This window comes from Monopterus albus, unplaced genomic scaffold (genome assembly GCF_001952655.1).
Source record: "Monopterus albus unplaced genomic scaffold, M_albus_1.0 scaffold348.1, whole genome shotgun sequence".
In the NCBI taxonomy this organism is placed as follows: Eukaryota; Metazoa; Chordata; class Actinopteri; order Synbranchiformes; family Synbranchidae; genus Monopterus; species Monopterus albus.
Window position 1 is genome coordinate 58,296 of NW_018128228.1, and position 17,403 is coordinate 75,698.

A 17,403-nucleotide genomic window follows, 5' to 3' on the forward strand; every position below is an offset into this window, starting at 1 on the left:
AAGGAGAAAGAGGAGGAAAATGAGCCACTGTCTTTAGCGTGGCCAGTAACCAGGCGCAAGCAGGCCACCTATCTGTTCCTGCTGCCCATCGTGTTCCCGCTGTGGCTCACGCTGCCTGATGTTCGCAGCCTGGTGAGTACCTGCGTAAACACCAGCAAAACAGCACCTCATCATTAAAGTGGACCACAGTGAGACCATGTTAACATCTCCAGTCCAGACCTGCACAAGTTTTCAGCTGGATCCCCTCGATTCCACAGGGTCTAACTTGAATTGGTGTGTTCCCAGAAGTTTTAATAAGAGCGTGCTGGTGTTGAATGATCTTAATGTAACCCTACAATTGGTGAGTTTAACCAGTAGTATGCATTATGATATTAAAGAGTAATTTCAACCAAATAAAATGATCCATTCCAATTAGGGCTACAGCTAATAATGATTTAACAAAACTTTGATACAACAAGCTGGCTAGGTGAAGCATTAGGTTGGTTAACAGCTGAAACACTGTGCCAAAATAAGTTGGTCTTCACATTAAAATGGCTCAAAACACTGCAAGTGTTTCTAGACACTTTGTTTTTCAGTTTTTTACCCTTGTCTGTGCACCTTGAGAGTGGGTGAGGTTGTGCCCGAACTTGTTGCTCTATAGTTATTTAGTTGCTAATGAAGTTCCGATTATAAGAATGATATTTACATGGTAGGTCATAACGTTCTCTGGCAGTTTTTCTGAACTTCTGTATTTTCCAGGCATCCAGGAAATATTTTGCTCTCACGTTTATTGGCTCCATCCTGTGGATCGGCGTGTTCTCCTACCTGATGGTGTGGTGGGCTCACCAGGTTGGTTGACACTTTGCCTAACATATAGTGTGGAAATTGTTGTAGCCAGTGAAGCTGTAAAACAAAGTGGGGGTTGGTAAAAGTACCGTGAACTGAAATAATTAAAGAAATTACTGACATTTTACTGACAACTGTAACTATATTTTTCACTCAGACTGATTATATTGATTATTTTTAACTGATTTTCCATCAAGTATAACGATTCAGAATAAACCCCAATAAGCTCTTGGATTGTTTTTTGTTAAAAGCCATTATGATTTAAGCTGCTGGGCTGGAGGGAGCCACAAATTTGGTTTTGGTCTGAGCTGGGGATGTGGTAAACTGATAAAATGACCAACCAGGAAAGAAACAACAAAAACAAAAAACGGTTTAAAATAATCCATTACTTCTGCAGTTTACAGCCACATTAAGGATGTGGCCAGATGTTTCTGATTCTGAATAAAACATTTCTGATTCCATAATCACTAAGTCAGCAGTGACATGTCAACTACTGAACTGGCATCCGTTTTCATCCTCTCTCTTTTACAGGTGGGTGAGACTGTGGGCCTGTCGGAGGAAATCATGGGCCTGACCATTCTGGCGGCCGGGACATCCATCCCTGACCTCATCACCAGTGTGATTGTGGCCCGGAAAGGTCTGGGGGACATGGCTGTGTCGAGCTCAGTGGGCAGTAATATCTTTGACATCACTGTGGGGTGAGTGGCTGCAGTATTAATTTTGTAGCTGAAACTAGAAGAGAACTTGATAATTTTGATATGACTGTAAATGGTCATATAAAATCTGGTATTAAATAACTGCCGGGGGACTAATGCAGGCCAGTATTTGTAAGTTGAAGAAAGCATTATGAACCACCTCATTTACCTCTACACCATAATATAACAGTCAAATATGGCAACAAGGTAGTCAGATTATGATCTTACATTTTGGGACAAATATCTAAGTTGCTAATGAGACATAAGTTGGGAGGTGAACACTGACATGGGTATTGCTTGTTGTTATCACTCCTCAATTAACAGATCAGCAAAGCCTCTCTGTGTTCACCCGGGGACCTGAGGGGTCAAATTCCTTAGTTTGGTGTTTCAGACGATGTAATATTGTCTAAACAAATGAACTAATGGACTACTGTTTTTCACCTACAGTATCTCCTACACAATTTCCCAGTTTTGTGTTAAAACTTGAATATAGCTGAAACTTGAGTTGCTGACATTTGTTACAGATCTTCCCCCTCTCTCCATCTCTGCCTCCCCCATTCCCTGTCTGCCTCTCTATGACTCACTGACAAAGGCAAAATGCCAGAAGAAATGACATAAGCTTGAATATAAACTAGTTGGTACATAATACCTTTAGCAATTTAATGTTTTTCCATTTCCCTTATCACTGGTATCAAATTGCCTAGGCCTTTCTTGGAAGTGTCCTAGCAATTAGGAAATCATTAGGAACATTTCTGGGAAATCAGTTGGAAAATACAGGGAGTGTTACCATCTTATCATGTTATGTAAATCCTTAATCTGACAAGTAATAAACTGTTTCCATCAAACAAATGCAGTACAATAGAAAGTACTTTATTTCTTTATTAAAGTAGTGATCCTAACTGACCTAAGACAGAGAATGATTATAGGATTTAATGTCGGGAGTTGTGAAAGGCTGAGTATAAATGTATTTGGCTAAGGTGTATGTCAACTTCTGACTTCAACGTACACTGTGTGTGAACTATAAACCTGACAAACACATACATCTGTCCTCTGGTTCTAGTTTGCCGGTCCCATGGCTCATGTACACTCTGGTCCACAATGGCGAGCCAGTAGCTGTCAGCTCCAACGGCTTGTTCTGCACCATTGTGCTGCTCTTTCTCATGCTTCTTTTTGTCATTATCTCCATCGCCACCTGTCGCTGGAAGATGAGCCGAATGTTGGGTCTCACCATGTTCGTACTGTACTTTGTGTTCCTCGTCCTCAGCGTCTTGCTGGAGCTTCGTATCTTCGTCTGTCCCGTTTCAATCTAAGCTGTCAGGATGAGGTGGAAAGCACTTGGCACTGCTGCATGACTTACTGTATTGAGGACAGGAGCAATACTGTATGTAAGATATGTTAGGTATTACCAGACGTAATGTAAAAAGGCTGACCTGGCACACAGTAGACACATGGTAGAAATCACATAATGAGCAGTGCTACAGTGCCTTGCGAAAGTATTCGGCCCCCTTGAACTTTGCGACCTTTTGCCACATTTCAGGCTTCAAACATAAAGATATAAAACTGTAATTTTTTGTGAAGAATCAACAACAAGTGGGACACAATCATGAAGTGGAACGAAATTTATTGGATATTTCAAACGTTTTTAACAAATAAAAAACTGAAAAATTGGCCGTGCAAAATTATTCAGCCCCCTTAAGTTAATACTTTGTAGCGCCACCTTTTGCTGCGATTACAGCTGTAAGTCACTTGGGGTATGTCTCTATCAGTTTTGCACATCAAGAGACTGAAATTTTTGCCCATTCCGCCTTGCAAAACAGCTCGAGCTCAGTGAGGTTGGATAGAGAGCGTTTGTGAACAGCAGTTTTCAGTTCTTTCCACAGATTCTCGATTGGATTCAGGTCTGGACTTTGACTTGGCCATTCTAACACCTGGATATGTTTATTTGTGAACCATTCCATTGTAGATTTTGCTTTATGTTTTGGATCATTGTCTTGTTGGAAGACAAATCTCCGTCCCAGTCTCAGGTCTTTTGCAGACTCCATCAGGTTTCCTTCCAGAATGGTCCTGTATTTGGCTCCATCCATCTTCCCATCAATTTTAACCATCTTCCCGGTCCCTGCTGAAGAAAAGCAGGCCCAAACCAGGATGCTGCCACCACCATGTTTGACAGTGGGGATGGTGTGTTCAGGGTGATCAGCTGTGTTTCTTTTACGCCAAACATAACGTTTTGCATTGTTGCCAAAAAGTTCGATTTTGGTTTCATCTGACCAGAGCACCTTCTTCCACATGTTTGGTGTGTCTCCCAGGTGGCTTGTGGCAAACTTTAAACGACACTTTTTATGGATATCTTTAAGAAATGGCTTTCTTCTTGCCACTCTTCCATAAAGGCCAGATTTGTGCAGTATACGACTGATTGTTGTCCTATGGACAGAGTCTCCCACCTCAGCTGTAGATCTCTGCAGTTCATCCAGAGTGATCATGGGCCTCTTGGCTGCATCTCTGATCAGTCTTCTCCTTGTATGAGCTGAAAGTTTAGAGGGACGGCCAGGTCTTGGTAGATTTGCAGTGGTCTGATACTCCTTCCATTTCAATATTATCGCTTGCACAGTGCTCCTTGGGATGTTTAAAGCTTGGGAAATCTTTTTGTATCCAAATCCGGCTTTAAACTTCTCCACAACAGTATCTCGGACCTGCCTGGTGTGTTCCTTGTTCTTCATGATGCTCTCTGCGCTTTAAACAGACCTCTGAGACTATCACAGTGCAGGTGCATTTATACGGAGACTTGATTACACACAGGTGGATTCTATTTATCATCATTAGTCATTTAGGTCAACATTGGATCATTCAGAGATCCTCACTGAACTTCTGGAGAGAGTTTGCTGCACTGAAAGTAAAGGGGCTGAATAATTTTGCACGCCCAATTATTCAGTTTTTTATTTGTTAAAAAAGTTTGAAATATCCAATAAATTTCATTCCACTTCATGATTGTGTCCCACTTGTTGTTGATTCTTCACAAAAAATTACAGTTTTATATCTTTATGTTTGAAGACTGAAATGTGGCAAAAGGTCGCAAAGTTCAAGGGGGCCGAATACTTTCGCAAGGCACTGTATTAATGGAAAAATCCACCCTCAGTGTTGCTTGATGTAATTAGTCCATGATCTCATTTTCCAGCAGCTACCTTCTGAAAACTGTGGTGTAATTAAACTTTCTGGGCTGTGTCCAAAGTCGCTCCTTATTTACCCACCCCCACAGCTCTAGAAAGGAACCCTCATTTTTGATTTGGGGGGTTTCCACCGAATCAGTAACTGCTGTTTTAGATTATTCATATATTTTCTGACTCCATTGTAACTGCTGGAAATATCAGGACATGATGGTCACATCATCTGTGACCAATCATGTATTTAGAGGGAAAATGTAAACACACCAAGCAATAAAACAGCACTACTAGTGCAACATGGCGTGCATCATCACTGACTGCTTTAGTTAATCGTGTGCAACTGTCTGGAGGTGGATCTTTCCCCTTAATATTGTGAGCCTATGCTTATGGGACACCGCTGTCTTGACTTTATCAAGTTCATTAATTATATAATGTCCATTAGATTCACTGTGCAGCAATTCAAAATCTCTGGATGCAACTTCAGTTGTGTACGTTTAGTATTTTCTGAAATGTATTCTTAGAAGTCTGTTCTGCATTCAACCAAACCAGTTTGTTCATGGTCAGTGCATAAGAGCGTGTGTGTGTGTGTGTGTGTGTGTGTGTGTGTGTGGTGGGTGGGTCAGATAAATGTATATCAGACAGGTGTCAAAATGTCAGCTGTTACTGTCTTGTTAAATGCTCTTGTTGGATGTTGAAAGTGGATGCAAGCATGTATTATTGATAGGAAAACTATCAATGTTTCAAATTAAATTTCCATGTTGCAATAAATTATTTTTTTAACAGTGAAGTGGGACTATGTGCAGTATTTGAAAACAGGAGTGAATGTGGCATTAGTGGCCCATCCGAGGTTGTGATAGCAACATTTTTGCTGGATGGATGAAAAATAGACAAACTTGCTGTTCTCAGATCCAAAACTTTGGCCTGATGGTGGCAGTTAAAGAACACACTCCTCCATAGTGCACAGGGCTGGTAGAAGGTATGCTGTGCAGACAGTACTGAATATTTGTACAAACTTCATCATAGCCATCCTTCCAGTGGTTGGACCCACCCACCTTGCTTTTCCAAGTCATGACTGTAGCTTGGATTAGTAAAAGATTAATGCTTCACTAGTGCTCTACAAAGACAGTAAAGAAGCCAGCAAGGAGAGTGTGAGTGACTTTATTTACAGCTAAACAGTCCTGTAGCTTTTGTCACTAGACAGAATCTTAATCACATCTAAAGGTACCTGTTATAAAATGTGATTTCTACAAAGGGTGGTTTAAAATTTACACTGCCCAGATTCAGTAAAATCATTCATTTGTACATTTTTTCAACACAAAATTCTACAACTTTGCAGTTGATGTGTCCTCTCTGGGACCCAGCATTTTGATGATTCTCAGGCTAAAAGGAGTCTGTTCACTTTTGAGGGGCAAAGTACAATTTGCTGACTTTTCCTTCTACCCAGACTTCCCACATGGTTGACTCAGACCTTCAGTAGTTTAAACTTAAGGATCTCCATTAACCATTGTGCCAGTCAGTGTTTAACATACACATTTTGTGACACCAACTAGTTCTTATCCAGTTCTATGCTTTTTTTCCTCTCTAACAGAATCTCACAGTCTTCAAAACTTAAATAACCCATGATGAATGTTTCACTTTCTCTTTAATGGAAATAAAATCGCAGCTTTAAAATGCAGAACCAGATGTGCAATATCAAGTTATACACCTAACAAATCTGTACACCCCATGTGCCTTTGCTTTGCATTTTTAAAGTCCTGATTCACTTTCCATACCTCCACACAAACACATCACAGCCTTGAAGTACATGTCAAATAAAACTATTTATCCATTGCATGCTTAGAACCAACGTCCATCCCGTTAAGGCGCTTTTAGACTTTGTGACAACAATGACTGTGTAAGGCCCATTTATAATGTGACTTGGGGCAGTCTGAGACAAAAGTTGACAATTGTGAAAGATGTGCAGCAAAATCTTTGATAGTCAGTTCAAAACAGTGGTCCAAGATTTTCAGAGACACATCTACTGTGTCACTGGTGGTGACCACAGACAGCACAATCCTGACCTTATATGAAATGCTAGATCGTCAGAGTGACTACTGCATCAAACCATCCGATCAGAAGGTGTCTGTAAAGTACAGAGCATATACTGACTAGGTTTACATTTTGTAATTAAAAAAAAAAGCACAAACTGAAACTGAGGTAAAGGTTATGAGAAGTTTTGTTTCAGACAGCTCAATGCACATCATCTCTCCCTCAGAGTTTTCAGTGCCAATATTGTTTTTAAATGTTATCCAGAGAAAAGACAGTTTGGACAAGAATCTGAGCACTGATATGGCTTTGCCAATTCTGTGATGCGTGAGAATACCTCATTACCAGTATCATGTGTTGAAGCCTTATAATCATAGAACTGGATTTTAACTCTAGCTTCTGGGTTTGCCTGAGATGCTGCGTTTCCACTATTAGACCCTAACAAGTAGTATACCCTGTACTTCCCTTAACCATCACCAAGCATAGCCTCCAGAATTAATTTATAATTTGTCTAAGAATCTACCTGTGAAATTGAATCCAAATACATGAAAATCTAATTACCAAAGTTACTTTGATGAAAAAGTGCAATGAGAATGCTACAGTCACCCTTGGGTGATGCTCTTTCACCCTGTAAAATGCAGGTAGAATTTGAGGTATTGTCAGTGTCGAAAGCATAGCTAATTTGCTATTTTTTTGTTGATGCATTGTCCTGGCTTCCTAACCAGTTTTGTGTGGAAGAGTGTTCCCCCCATCAAGATATGTTTCCCTGCTCAAAACCCATTTCATGTAGCAGCCCCCTCACTGGTTGTGTTAGGATTCAGGTTAGGGGAAACAGATTTTGACACAACACTGGCAGCAGGAGTTGTGTGCGTTCATGAACTGTGCTCTCTACAGGCGTAGGCTCTTGGGTTTTATCATTTGAAATAATTACAGACTATTTGGTGTTACGATGGGTGCAAAGCTAATCTAGAGGTGCCCAAGATTAAACATTAAATGGCTGGAAATGAGCATGCCATGGGCACTTTAAGAAGAAAAAGCTATGCTTAAATTTATCACTGCATCATTAGTGTTTCCAGTGGGCACTGAAGTGAGAATCTCTTTTTGGCTTTAATGTGACATGGTTGGAGATGAAGCTGGTGTGTGACTTTTATACATCTGACTGAAATGAGTAACTGAATGTTACCTTGGGGATATTGAAAACATTTTAAGAAAGCTGTCACATGCCCGCTGCACTATGGGCTTTGAACCAAACTTCCAAATATGTATTCACAGATGTTTGACAGTAAAAACAAGGCACTAACAAATCACCTCTAAGAAGCTTAACTCTAATGTAGAAAAATCACAGGAGCCCCAAACGGTGGCAGGACACAAAAATAATTCAGAACTCATAGAAAGCTTCTGAGATAAGTCAGTTCAGTTCCATCACAGACTTAATGTGGCTTTGTAAACATTCAAATCTGTGGTTGTAGAACAGCAGCAGGGTGGTTTAACGAAAGAAAACCTATGCACACATACAGTATGTCTTAATAAGTGGGTAAAGGTTTTTTCTCAGAGCTCAAGTGTGAGAACACTTGGCTGTGCAATGAGGAATAGTTAGCAACAAATCAGGTGTGCTTAGTGATTTGGGTCATCTGGATACATGTGTTTGTCTTATGTTTGGACAGTTTAGTTGTGTTGTACTGTCGCTTAGTTTACCTGTAGTTTAGAAGTAAGTCAGAACTTTGAAGGGTTTAAAATGCATGTGTATGTTAAACTGGACCTCATTGCTGTGTCAAAATGAGCAAGGTTCAGCTAAACTGAGTTGCCAAAACAGGTGTGTGTGCACAGAATATAATATTCCATGTGTGTGTCAGAACCTCATGTTGCACACTGGTAGGGATACTGTTTTTAAATCAATTGTGCATATTTTAATCATATACATGCAGTATATGATTGTTTCTGCAAAGTAAGAATTAGTGACCACATCCTCCTCTCAGCCACTGTGGGGGTGCATTAATTCAAAAGTGGTTGTTGTCCAATCATCAGTAACCATGTTTCTGATAAAATGAGAGGTGAAACCATTACATATGTTTATATCAGACTGACGTTTGATTACACCGTTTCCTTCAACAAAGTCTAATCAGTACAAGACATTTTAGAAGTGAATAAGATGCCCCAGTAGATCTGTCTTTATAGTGAACGGTTTGATGCTGATCTTCAGTTAAACCAGGTCTGTAGCAGGTAAGTTAAACTTCTAGAAACTGACACCTATTTATTTTCTAAGGTGTTCGACAATGGTGCTGAAAGAGGCTATTTTGATCTGTATTAGTTTCTTTTTTTAATTCTGTAAGCACTTTGTAACATTTGTTTGCTTTGCAGGAGTTTAGATGATGCACAGGGCACAGTGACCAGGTTCAAATTAAACCACATGTGTAGATTACAACACAGCTTCTCAAGACAATCGGGCTTAAGTGATCATGTAACACCGTAAACTGCAGGTAAGCTCAACACAAACTATAGCCTGAAGGGGCTACAGTTTAAGTAACAAAATGCAACAAGCTTTTGTAAAAAAAACTGTAAAGTGTAAACTCAAATATTCCACCAAAACACATTTATCAGCTGAAAGTTTTGTTCATCAGCACCGACAGAAAAGTGACTTTTGTTTCTCCCCCGGAGCAGCTTTGGTGGATTTAGGACAAACTGTTCATACAGTAATAAACTTTCTCACAACCTTAAATTCATTTCTAAACTTAGGTAAAACCATAGAAATAAAATGTAAACTACAGGAGTTTTTCTTGACCCCAACAGCATGTTTAGTACAAACATGATGAACGGTAACACGTTTGTTTTTTTAACAAAGAGTGGAGAGTTCCACTGAAGAAAACTGAAAGAAGTTACTGTTCTTATGGTGATGATGGAATATGTTAAGTTAAAAAAATGTAAACAAACAAAGAAAAAACAATACTGCTTTTAAGATTTATATTAAAATAAAGTGTTAAATATTGAGCACTACTCTGGCCCCACAACATGTTTAGCTGCGGCTTCTAGACCAACATTAAAGGCAGTTTAAAAATTGGTTTTACGCATTTAAAGGACTGCAACTAGCATTTATGTTCATTACTGTTTAGTCTGCTGTTTTCTTTACTGGTTAATTGTTTAACCATTTAAACTACTAATCCTCACAGTTGAATACAGATGGGTTCTGATTGCCAGTTCCATTTTGGATCCAGCTCCAAGTTGGTAAAATATCCAGACTGATTAAAGTATGTGCAAAGGAAAATCAACTATTTGTTACTAAAGATATTTTACATCTTAGAAAATAGTTGCTAAAAACGTATAAAGACTGTGAGCTATTTAGTACTGAATAATGGAGACCATTAAACTGTTTATCGTGTCTGTGTTCAGGAATTTTTGGGCAGGGCAGAAAGCATGGCTCAATGATGTCAATGATGCACTGGAGCCATACTTAGCATGACCCCTCCCTTAACACTATAACATTATAAAAACTAGAGTGATTTGTTCATGTGTTCCTACAGCTATAATTTGCTAGCTAGCTGTCACTTCATTCAGCAAATGCATGTTTCCTGGATGCCAGAACTGCTCCATCTCCTACAGGCAGAGCTCATTCAGGTCTCTGCCGGCAGCAGTCTGGTCAACTGAATGTGCCGCCCCTTATTCTCACTCACTGAACAGAGTAGAAGCTGAGAGGGGCATTACTGCATTCGGAAAGTAACACTGCACCCTAATGGGCAGTCCTTATGACTCTCCCCTGGAGAAAGTAGCTAGATTCTGCCCAGCAAGTCGCTAGATTTGTGGCTAGTTTCCGTTTTGAGGAAAAAAAAGAAATCGCTAAAGGGGTCTCAAAAGTCGCTATAACAAGAAATCTGCTAAGTTGTCAACACTGGGCTGACAACCTTTCCAAGATTGGGTGTGGTTTCAGCACCTCCACCCTGATGAAGACTTTATGACCAAATGCATTGTTCTTTTATCTTTGCACTGAAGTTGCTGGGAACACTGCAAGTGTTGCCACACTTTTTGCTTTCCAGTTTATTTTCCTGTGTTTGTGCACCTTGACAGTGGGAGAAGATGCACAGGTAACTTATGCTGTATTTTAATCTGCCTTCCAACATGTTCAAGTAAGAACTATTATTTCTGACAAGTTCTCTGGCCACTAGTGTTCCACCGTATTCTGTGACCCATCACATTCTGTGACATGTAGCAGTGCATCAAGTTTACTTTCAGGTAGCTTTAAGTGCATGCAAAACATCACCGATTCATTTAACCGATATTCACAAGATGATGTAGAATAAAAATTTTATCTGTAATGTTTTTCCTTTAGTAACTAGGGCTTCTGCAAGTGCAGCAAAAGGAAAACCGAAAGGATGGTTAATAAAGTAAATAAATCAAGTCCCAGAGCAGTTTTAAAATTGTGGTGAAAGCCCCACAACCTTTAAACACAGCAAAATGTCCATGGTTTAGGTTTGAGAGTACATTCCTATAGTTTCTATCGCTCAGTGTCAATACATTGCTAATGCTGTTAGAAGAAGCTAGATTCTTAAATGTAAACTTTTTTTTAGACTAATACATGAATTAACCCGATTGGATCAAGGATTTGTACATACAACTGGATTCGGGTTTGATTCAGATGCTATTAAACACTATCCATGGAACCAGAGAATGTTTGACATTTTTGCTTAAAAAATAACTAATTATTAATCATTTACCAAAATAGTTGTGGATTCACTATTCATTGCAACACTAATTTAAATGCTTTGTTTTCCTGATGTCCACTCACAAAGCACAGAAACCCAGTCCCTATTTACAGCAAGTGGATGTTCAGGTTGTACTGGACTAAGCTGTGAAACACCACCCAATATCCACAGGACGCAATAAAACACTATGCCCAACAAAAAGAAGACACTACAATAAATAACACTGACTTTGTATAAATAGACTTCAAGTTAAAATATTGCTACTATTAGTCTTCATATCCTGATGACTATACAATATAAATGTTACATTTAAAAAAATCTTCTACTGCTGTGTATTGACAGTATATAATTTTCACAGGATTTCCAAAGAAACCAGGTGCGTGTCACTCAACAGTGCTGGGTGAAGTGGTGCTGATGAATGGTGCTTCCGTCATCAAGAGGATGAGAGTTTGTAAAAGTGTTTCTTGTTGTTTCAGGCTACATAACGCTGACCACAGTCAACCATACCTTTTTGATCACTTACTTGCAGAGGTTCCTTACAACACTACTGTGGTGCATATTCACAGTCTTCCAACAGGTTTCCTGAGCTTGTCTTAAAGCAATGACGTGGATGGTAAGTGTTTACAGGTAAGGCTCTCCAAATGTCCTGCGACACTCCATGACCCCCGCGCTGGGAGGACGGTCACAGTTAAGGGTCAGCTTCACCAAGCTCGGCATGAGGCGGTTGTATGCTGACTTGTATTCACGATCAAAGGCATCTGAGGGAAGAAGAAGACTTCAGCATCGTTACAATGCAAAAAAAAAAAGTGGGTGAAGCCTTTTTCTCGTTTTACTATTTCTATTATTTAAAGCTGCTCTAAGCTTTTCCCATGTCAATACATCAAATGACTTGTATTAACAAATCCACCTAGAGTCAGCTGTTTTACATTCCTGTGCAGCTGTCTGTAGTGTTTTAGGGAATTTTCACATGTGGTCCCTTTTAAATGAACTGAACTCAGTCCTCTTTAAAGTGGGCCAGAAAGGGGACCAACCAAAAAGGGCCTTGGTTCTGATTGTGTACACGTTGTGAGTACATTTGAAAGAGGTCTGTAGGGTTTGCATTGCTTCCATTGGTATTTTCAGTCCAAAATGGCAGCCGCGCTACCACTGCATCATCTAGCAGATGTTATCAAAAAGCACCACAGTGTCGCCTCTTGACTTCTATACTCTTTGGTAACAGTATGCATCTGTAGGGTCTCAGGAAAATCTCCTTTCACACAAGAATACGCATCAATATGACGTGTAACCACTAAAACATAAAATTAGTACTCACCAATATCGATGTTATCTTTTCCCAGAGCCACCAGGGAGAGGAAGAGGATGTCTCTGTACAAACTCCTGACAAGAAACAAGTGGAGGTCAACAAACAGGACACTGCACAGCAGCTTAGTGACTTTTTTTGACAGCATGAGAGAAACTGTGTGACTAAACCTGAGCTTATCATTCCTTTCTTTAAAGAAACTAAATTTGTCTTTACGCTTATGATGCAATGACATTTGATAAATCTAATAAGTGTATTAGGCTATATATTGCGAAAAATATGTGGACCATTATGATTATACATGTAGTTGGATCTACTAGCCAAAATTTATTCCAGGCATTGAAGGCACTTTTATAAAGAATGTGACTGTAGCCAAGCTCTCTGTGGTGCTGGATGTAAATGGTGTAAATTAATTGTGTGGTCAGAAACATGTATGACTGGTTTGAAAGGTTTATACACATAGATTTTCTACATACACATTTCAAGGGGATGAGAGTTTTATCCTCCAACATACAGTATTTCAGGAGAAATATCACTTTATAAGTCCACACATTAATGACTGGTATGAGTGGTTCACTCAGCCCCAGAAACTCCCTGCTCTGCACGATGTGAGAGTTTATATATTCATTTACACATGCAAGAATCTCTACAGAGGTGTTTCCAGTGGTGATGACTCTGAAATTCAGTTCTTCAGTAAGCCTTAAGTCACTGCTAACCTTTGCCTTTTGACCCCGAGGGTCTGGCCCATAAGCTGCAACAACTGAGCCATGGGCCGACTGACATCGTTCCTCTGGATGCTCTTCACCACACTCTGCAGTATCTCCTCACTGAACGGCTTCTCCTCCTTCAGGACCGGCCGGGACACAGGGTAACCCACATCTACCCAAACACACACAGCTCAGCTATGGACTCATATTTGTGCTCAAGAAGTGCAACAGTAATGCAATATGAAGATGGTTTTATCATTATCTCAACAAGAACAGGTTTTCACTTTAAAAGTAAAAAGTACTTGGGGCTGGATATCTGCATCGGTATACAGCAGTACTTCGTTTTATGCCTAAGATCTAGTAAAAGTACCAATATTCCAAAAAACAGTACTTTATTAGATTATAGAGCATGAAGCTCGGTGTGTGCTTATTTATAATACTGAATTAATTTAATCAAAAATACTTAAAATATTAAAATAAAATGATTATGTATTTTCAGTCATTTTAACAGAATAAAATGTTACCTTATGAACAAACATTTTATTTGGCAATAAAAGAAAACCAACCCTTTTAACCCTACATTTAGCATTTATAAGCAACCTATAAGTACTTAATAAATGGTTTGTAACACTATTGTATTTGTAAGCAGTGCAGGTTCTCCTTCAGGTTTAATTAAATAAGAAGTCAGATTAATTGCTAATACAACGCTTATAAAAACAATCTTAAATATTTGCAGGCATGCTGAAACTTTTATACCTGCCAAGCATCATAGAGAAAATGAAAAAATTTACTCTTTAATTATAAATTAAAGAACTAAAAGTTGCTACTGTACATAAAAACTTTTTATGTTTATGTTAGTAAGTGGAGGAACACAGTGGACATCCAAAGATGCAAACCTACATTCAAATATAGGACTGTATTGGAAACACATTTGTTCACAAAACACTTTCATGGTTTCACCAAACATGAAACCATGAAAAGTAGAGGCTGACTTTCCATAGATGACACTGCAAGCAAAAAACATACAACACAGAGACACAGCAGGCCTCAGACAGGACAATTAGAGCACAAACAACAGGACTCATCTGTGGGAGTCTGCAGCAGAGTTGAACACTCACTCTCTAATAACAGAGTACAATTAAGCCCTGGAAGACAGAGAGCAGACAGAGCCTGTTAGCACAAGGATTAGTAGCCTCCCAGGAGGAGCTTTCTGCTTCCACACCTCCTCCTCCATTAAACGTTCGATTATTACAGACAGAGTGAAGCAACAGAGATGTTAGCACAAGAGTCACGTTCATTTACAGTGATCAACATCCAGCTGCTGTGCAGTTGTTAGATTGAGGCAATTCTAATATCATATTGAAAACAGTGGAGTAGCCTGAATACATTACAGATTTTTTTTTACTATGACTAAATAAATGTGTTTATGAATGTGGTTTTACATTTTACACCTAAACCTGAAAAATATATATTTTTAAACTTGGTCTTATTTTAATCCAAAAATATCAATAAAATAGACAATATGAAAAACAACAATCACATTATGGCACTAACTCTCCAGCCAGGTGCCATTAAACCATTACAGAAGAAAACAAACACTGAAACACTGTAGGAAATGTGATATACTACATTGATCTTTGTATCAAGTATTGATTTGAAGACGTCTCATTGACACTGATCTGATATTTTCATCTCTTCAGTGAACTTTTAAGACGCATGCTTCATATACGTCATGATTTGTTCATCGTCCGTTTCCATTGTACTTTGTCGCATTTTGCTTTTGTCTGTAGACCAACTTTTCAGCATCCACCAAGCATTAAAACTTGTTTGAGATATTTCTTTCCTGTTTTTAAAACTGTCGCCTTTTCCACATTTTTTTTATGTGCGAATAGTAAACACATAGCCTCTCCTGTATCCACACACCAAACTGTCCACCTTGCTTTTCATTTTCTAGTGTTGAAGCTGTTTTTGAGAAAACCTTCCTGTCGGCCATGAGTACTCATAATGGTTGAGTAAATTACCTGATGAATTTCTGATTGGACTGTTCTGCAGACACACACACACACACACACACACACACACACACACACACACACACACAGAGAGAAGTGTTACTTACTGTACGTGTTCCACAGGATGTAGAGGGGCTGGATTGGGTCCTGGTGCAGCTTCAGGTTGTCCCACAGGATCTGGATCAGTACATGTTTACTGTCCTCTGACATCCAGTCACGAGGGATCTGATGTGAGAGAGAGAGGGAGGGAGAGAGAGAGGCACTGCCAGTCAGTCTGACAGATGTGTCATTTACAGACAAAATATCCATTTCCATTGTTGTCTGTGTCCCCCATAAACACTTCTGATTCACTTAATTTAACCTCCACAAATCACGTACTGTAATGTAATTAGAATTAACTGGCTCTCTGCAGGGTTCACCAAGTTAAAATACTTTTAAGACCTTTTTAATAACACACAGAAAGCACTTTAATATACTGTATGTTTCACAGTTATTCCAACCAAAGTACAAAAGATATCACTGAAAACCAGTAGAGATTCACTGACATTTTTGTTAGTAGTTTTCAGCACTAGATGATAACCATTCCAAATAATATTAATAATTACATACGACTTGGACCTGGATAAGCAATAGAAAATGGACAGAGGGCTTAACTAATTACAAAATATTTAAGGTCAACATATGAATGTTATATAACATTGGAGGTCTCGAAGGATGGCACTGGAGATTTTTAAAGTATTTTATAAGTAACATCACTGCAGTGTTTCTGCTGGTACCATTTCTCCACAGTGGCCTGCCATGTCAAAATTCTTGTTGTCACAGCAATAACAATAAATAAATAAATCCAATAATTTAATCAAATGATTCTGTGACTCATTCAGGCAGTGGATCGAGGAGGCTACCCGGAGGAGCTTTAACAAGGATATATTAGTGCACCCTTCATGGAAGTCTGTTAGGGATTGACATGCCCCTTGGTCAGAAATCAGTTTCTGATTGGAAGCTTCACATGAAGAATCTGAATAAAAGACATCTCATTTATTGTAAACAATAAACAATGTCTATTAAAACATGTTTCCTCAGTTCCTCTGTCCTTGCAGTTTATCCTTGCATTTTTTCCTCACATCTTATGTGACTTTAGACGGAAGGAAAACACAAGTGAGGGAAATTAGAGGAACTGGGATTCACCTGTAGTTTTTGGGTTAAGGATAACATCTGGTTTAGGTAAGGGGACAGGCATTTAATTGTGATGGTTAGGGCAAGGGGCAGGGAAATGTTATGCCAGAGAGTGTCTTCTTAACTACAGTAAGACTACCATGTGCCTGTGTGTCTGACCTGGGAGCCTCTGTTACAGTGCTCAGAGGTGAGAATGAGACCAGGCAGGCTGCTGGGCAGGTCCAGCCGTCTGAAGTACCAGACCAGGTTCCAGTAGATGATGGGATGATGGTCCACCATGTCGGCCTCTGCGATAACTGCGTCACCCTCATTCTCCAGCAGACTCTCCAGCTCCTTCCACAGCACCAGAGGGCTCAGGTAGGGAACTGTCACCGGCTCTGGGTTGTGGAGCCGCCACTCCATACTTAGTGGGTCCTGGTTGGGGGAAGGTGGGTGGATGGTAGGAGTGAGTTGAATGATCTGCTGTTGAGCTCTACAAACTGACTGATAAGTAATCAACATACAAGCAGACACAGCAATGACACATAAGTTCACTCCTTTCTTAAACTTCTATTTGGGACAGAGTAATCAACATGAGGGAAAATGTGGAGCCCAGCTGGTCTAAGCCAGTTGCACAGATGTCCTGGCAACCACTCAAAGCACCAGCAGTGACATACTGCAGCACTCAGACCAGTGCACAGGCTAGCTCATTATACCTTCATGTTTTTTTTTCAGTATCTATGGCTAATTAATGCTTTCTGTAAAACCATTTTATACAGTCGAGCAAATAAGTATTTGATACACTGCCGATTTTTCAAGTTTTCCCACTTACAGAGAA

At 39.5% G+C, this 17,403-nt stretch overlaps 2 protein-coding genes across 10 annotated transcripts in view; one reads left to right on the forward strand and one right to left on the reverse strand.

The window, feature by feature from the left end:
* LOC109974785 (sodium/potassium/calcium exchanger 1-like) overlaps positions 1–3,042 on the forward strand; it is a 17,122-nt gene extending 14,080 nt beyond the window's left edge. Inside the window, 4 exon segments of the mRNA XM_020625175.1 lie at positions 4–132; positions 739–828; positions 1,357–1,523; positions 2,581–3,042. Coding sequence (XP_020480831.1) covers positions 4–132; positions 739–828; positions 1,357–1,523; positions 2,581–2,830 — 636 coding nt within the window. The 3' untranslated portion in view covers positions 2,831–3,042.
* Positions 3,043–5,820: 2,778 nt separating this feature from the next.
* Positions 5,821–17,403, reverse strand: part of LOC109974783 (C-myc promoter-binding protein-like) — a 75,605-nt gene continuing 64,022 nt past the window's right edge. For 6 of the 9 annotated variants that reach the window (XM_020625172.1, XM_020625170.1, XM_020625168.1 and 3 more), the window contains 6 exons: positions 16,746–17,000; positions 15,521–15,638; positions 14,520–14,546; positions 13,411–13,573; positions 12,707–12,771; positions 5,821–12,152 (listed from right to left, as the gene is read on the reverse strand). In XM_020625172.1, coding sequence (XP_020480828.1) covers positions 12,016–12,152; positions 12,707–12,771; positions 13,411–13,573; positions 14,520–14,546; positions 15,521–15,638; positions 16,746–17,000 — 765 coding nt within the window. In that variant the 3' untranslated portion in view covers positions 5,821–12,015. The remainder of the gene's footprint in view (positions 12,153–12,706; positions 12,772–13,410; positions 13,574–14,519; positions 14,547–15,520; positions 15,639–16,745; positions 17,001–17,403) is intronic. The other 3 variants (XM_020625174.1, XM_020625173.1, XM_020625167.1) reach the window with 1 other exon arrangement.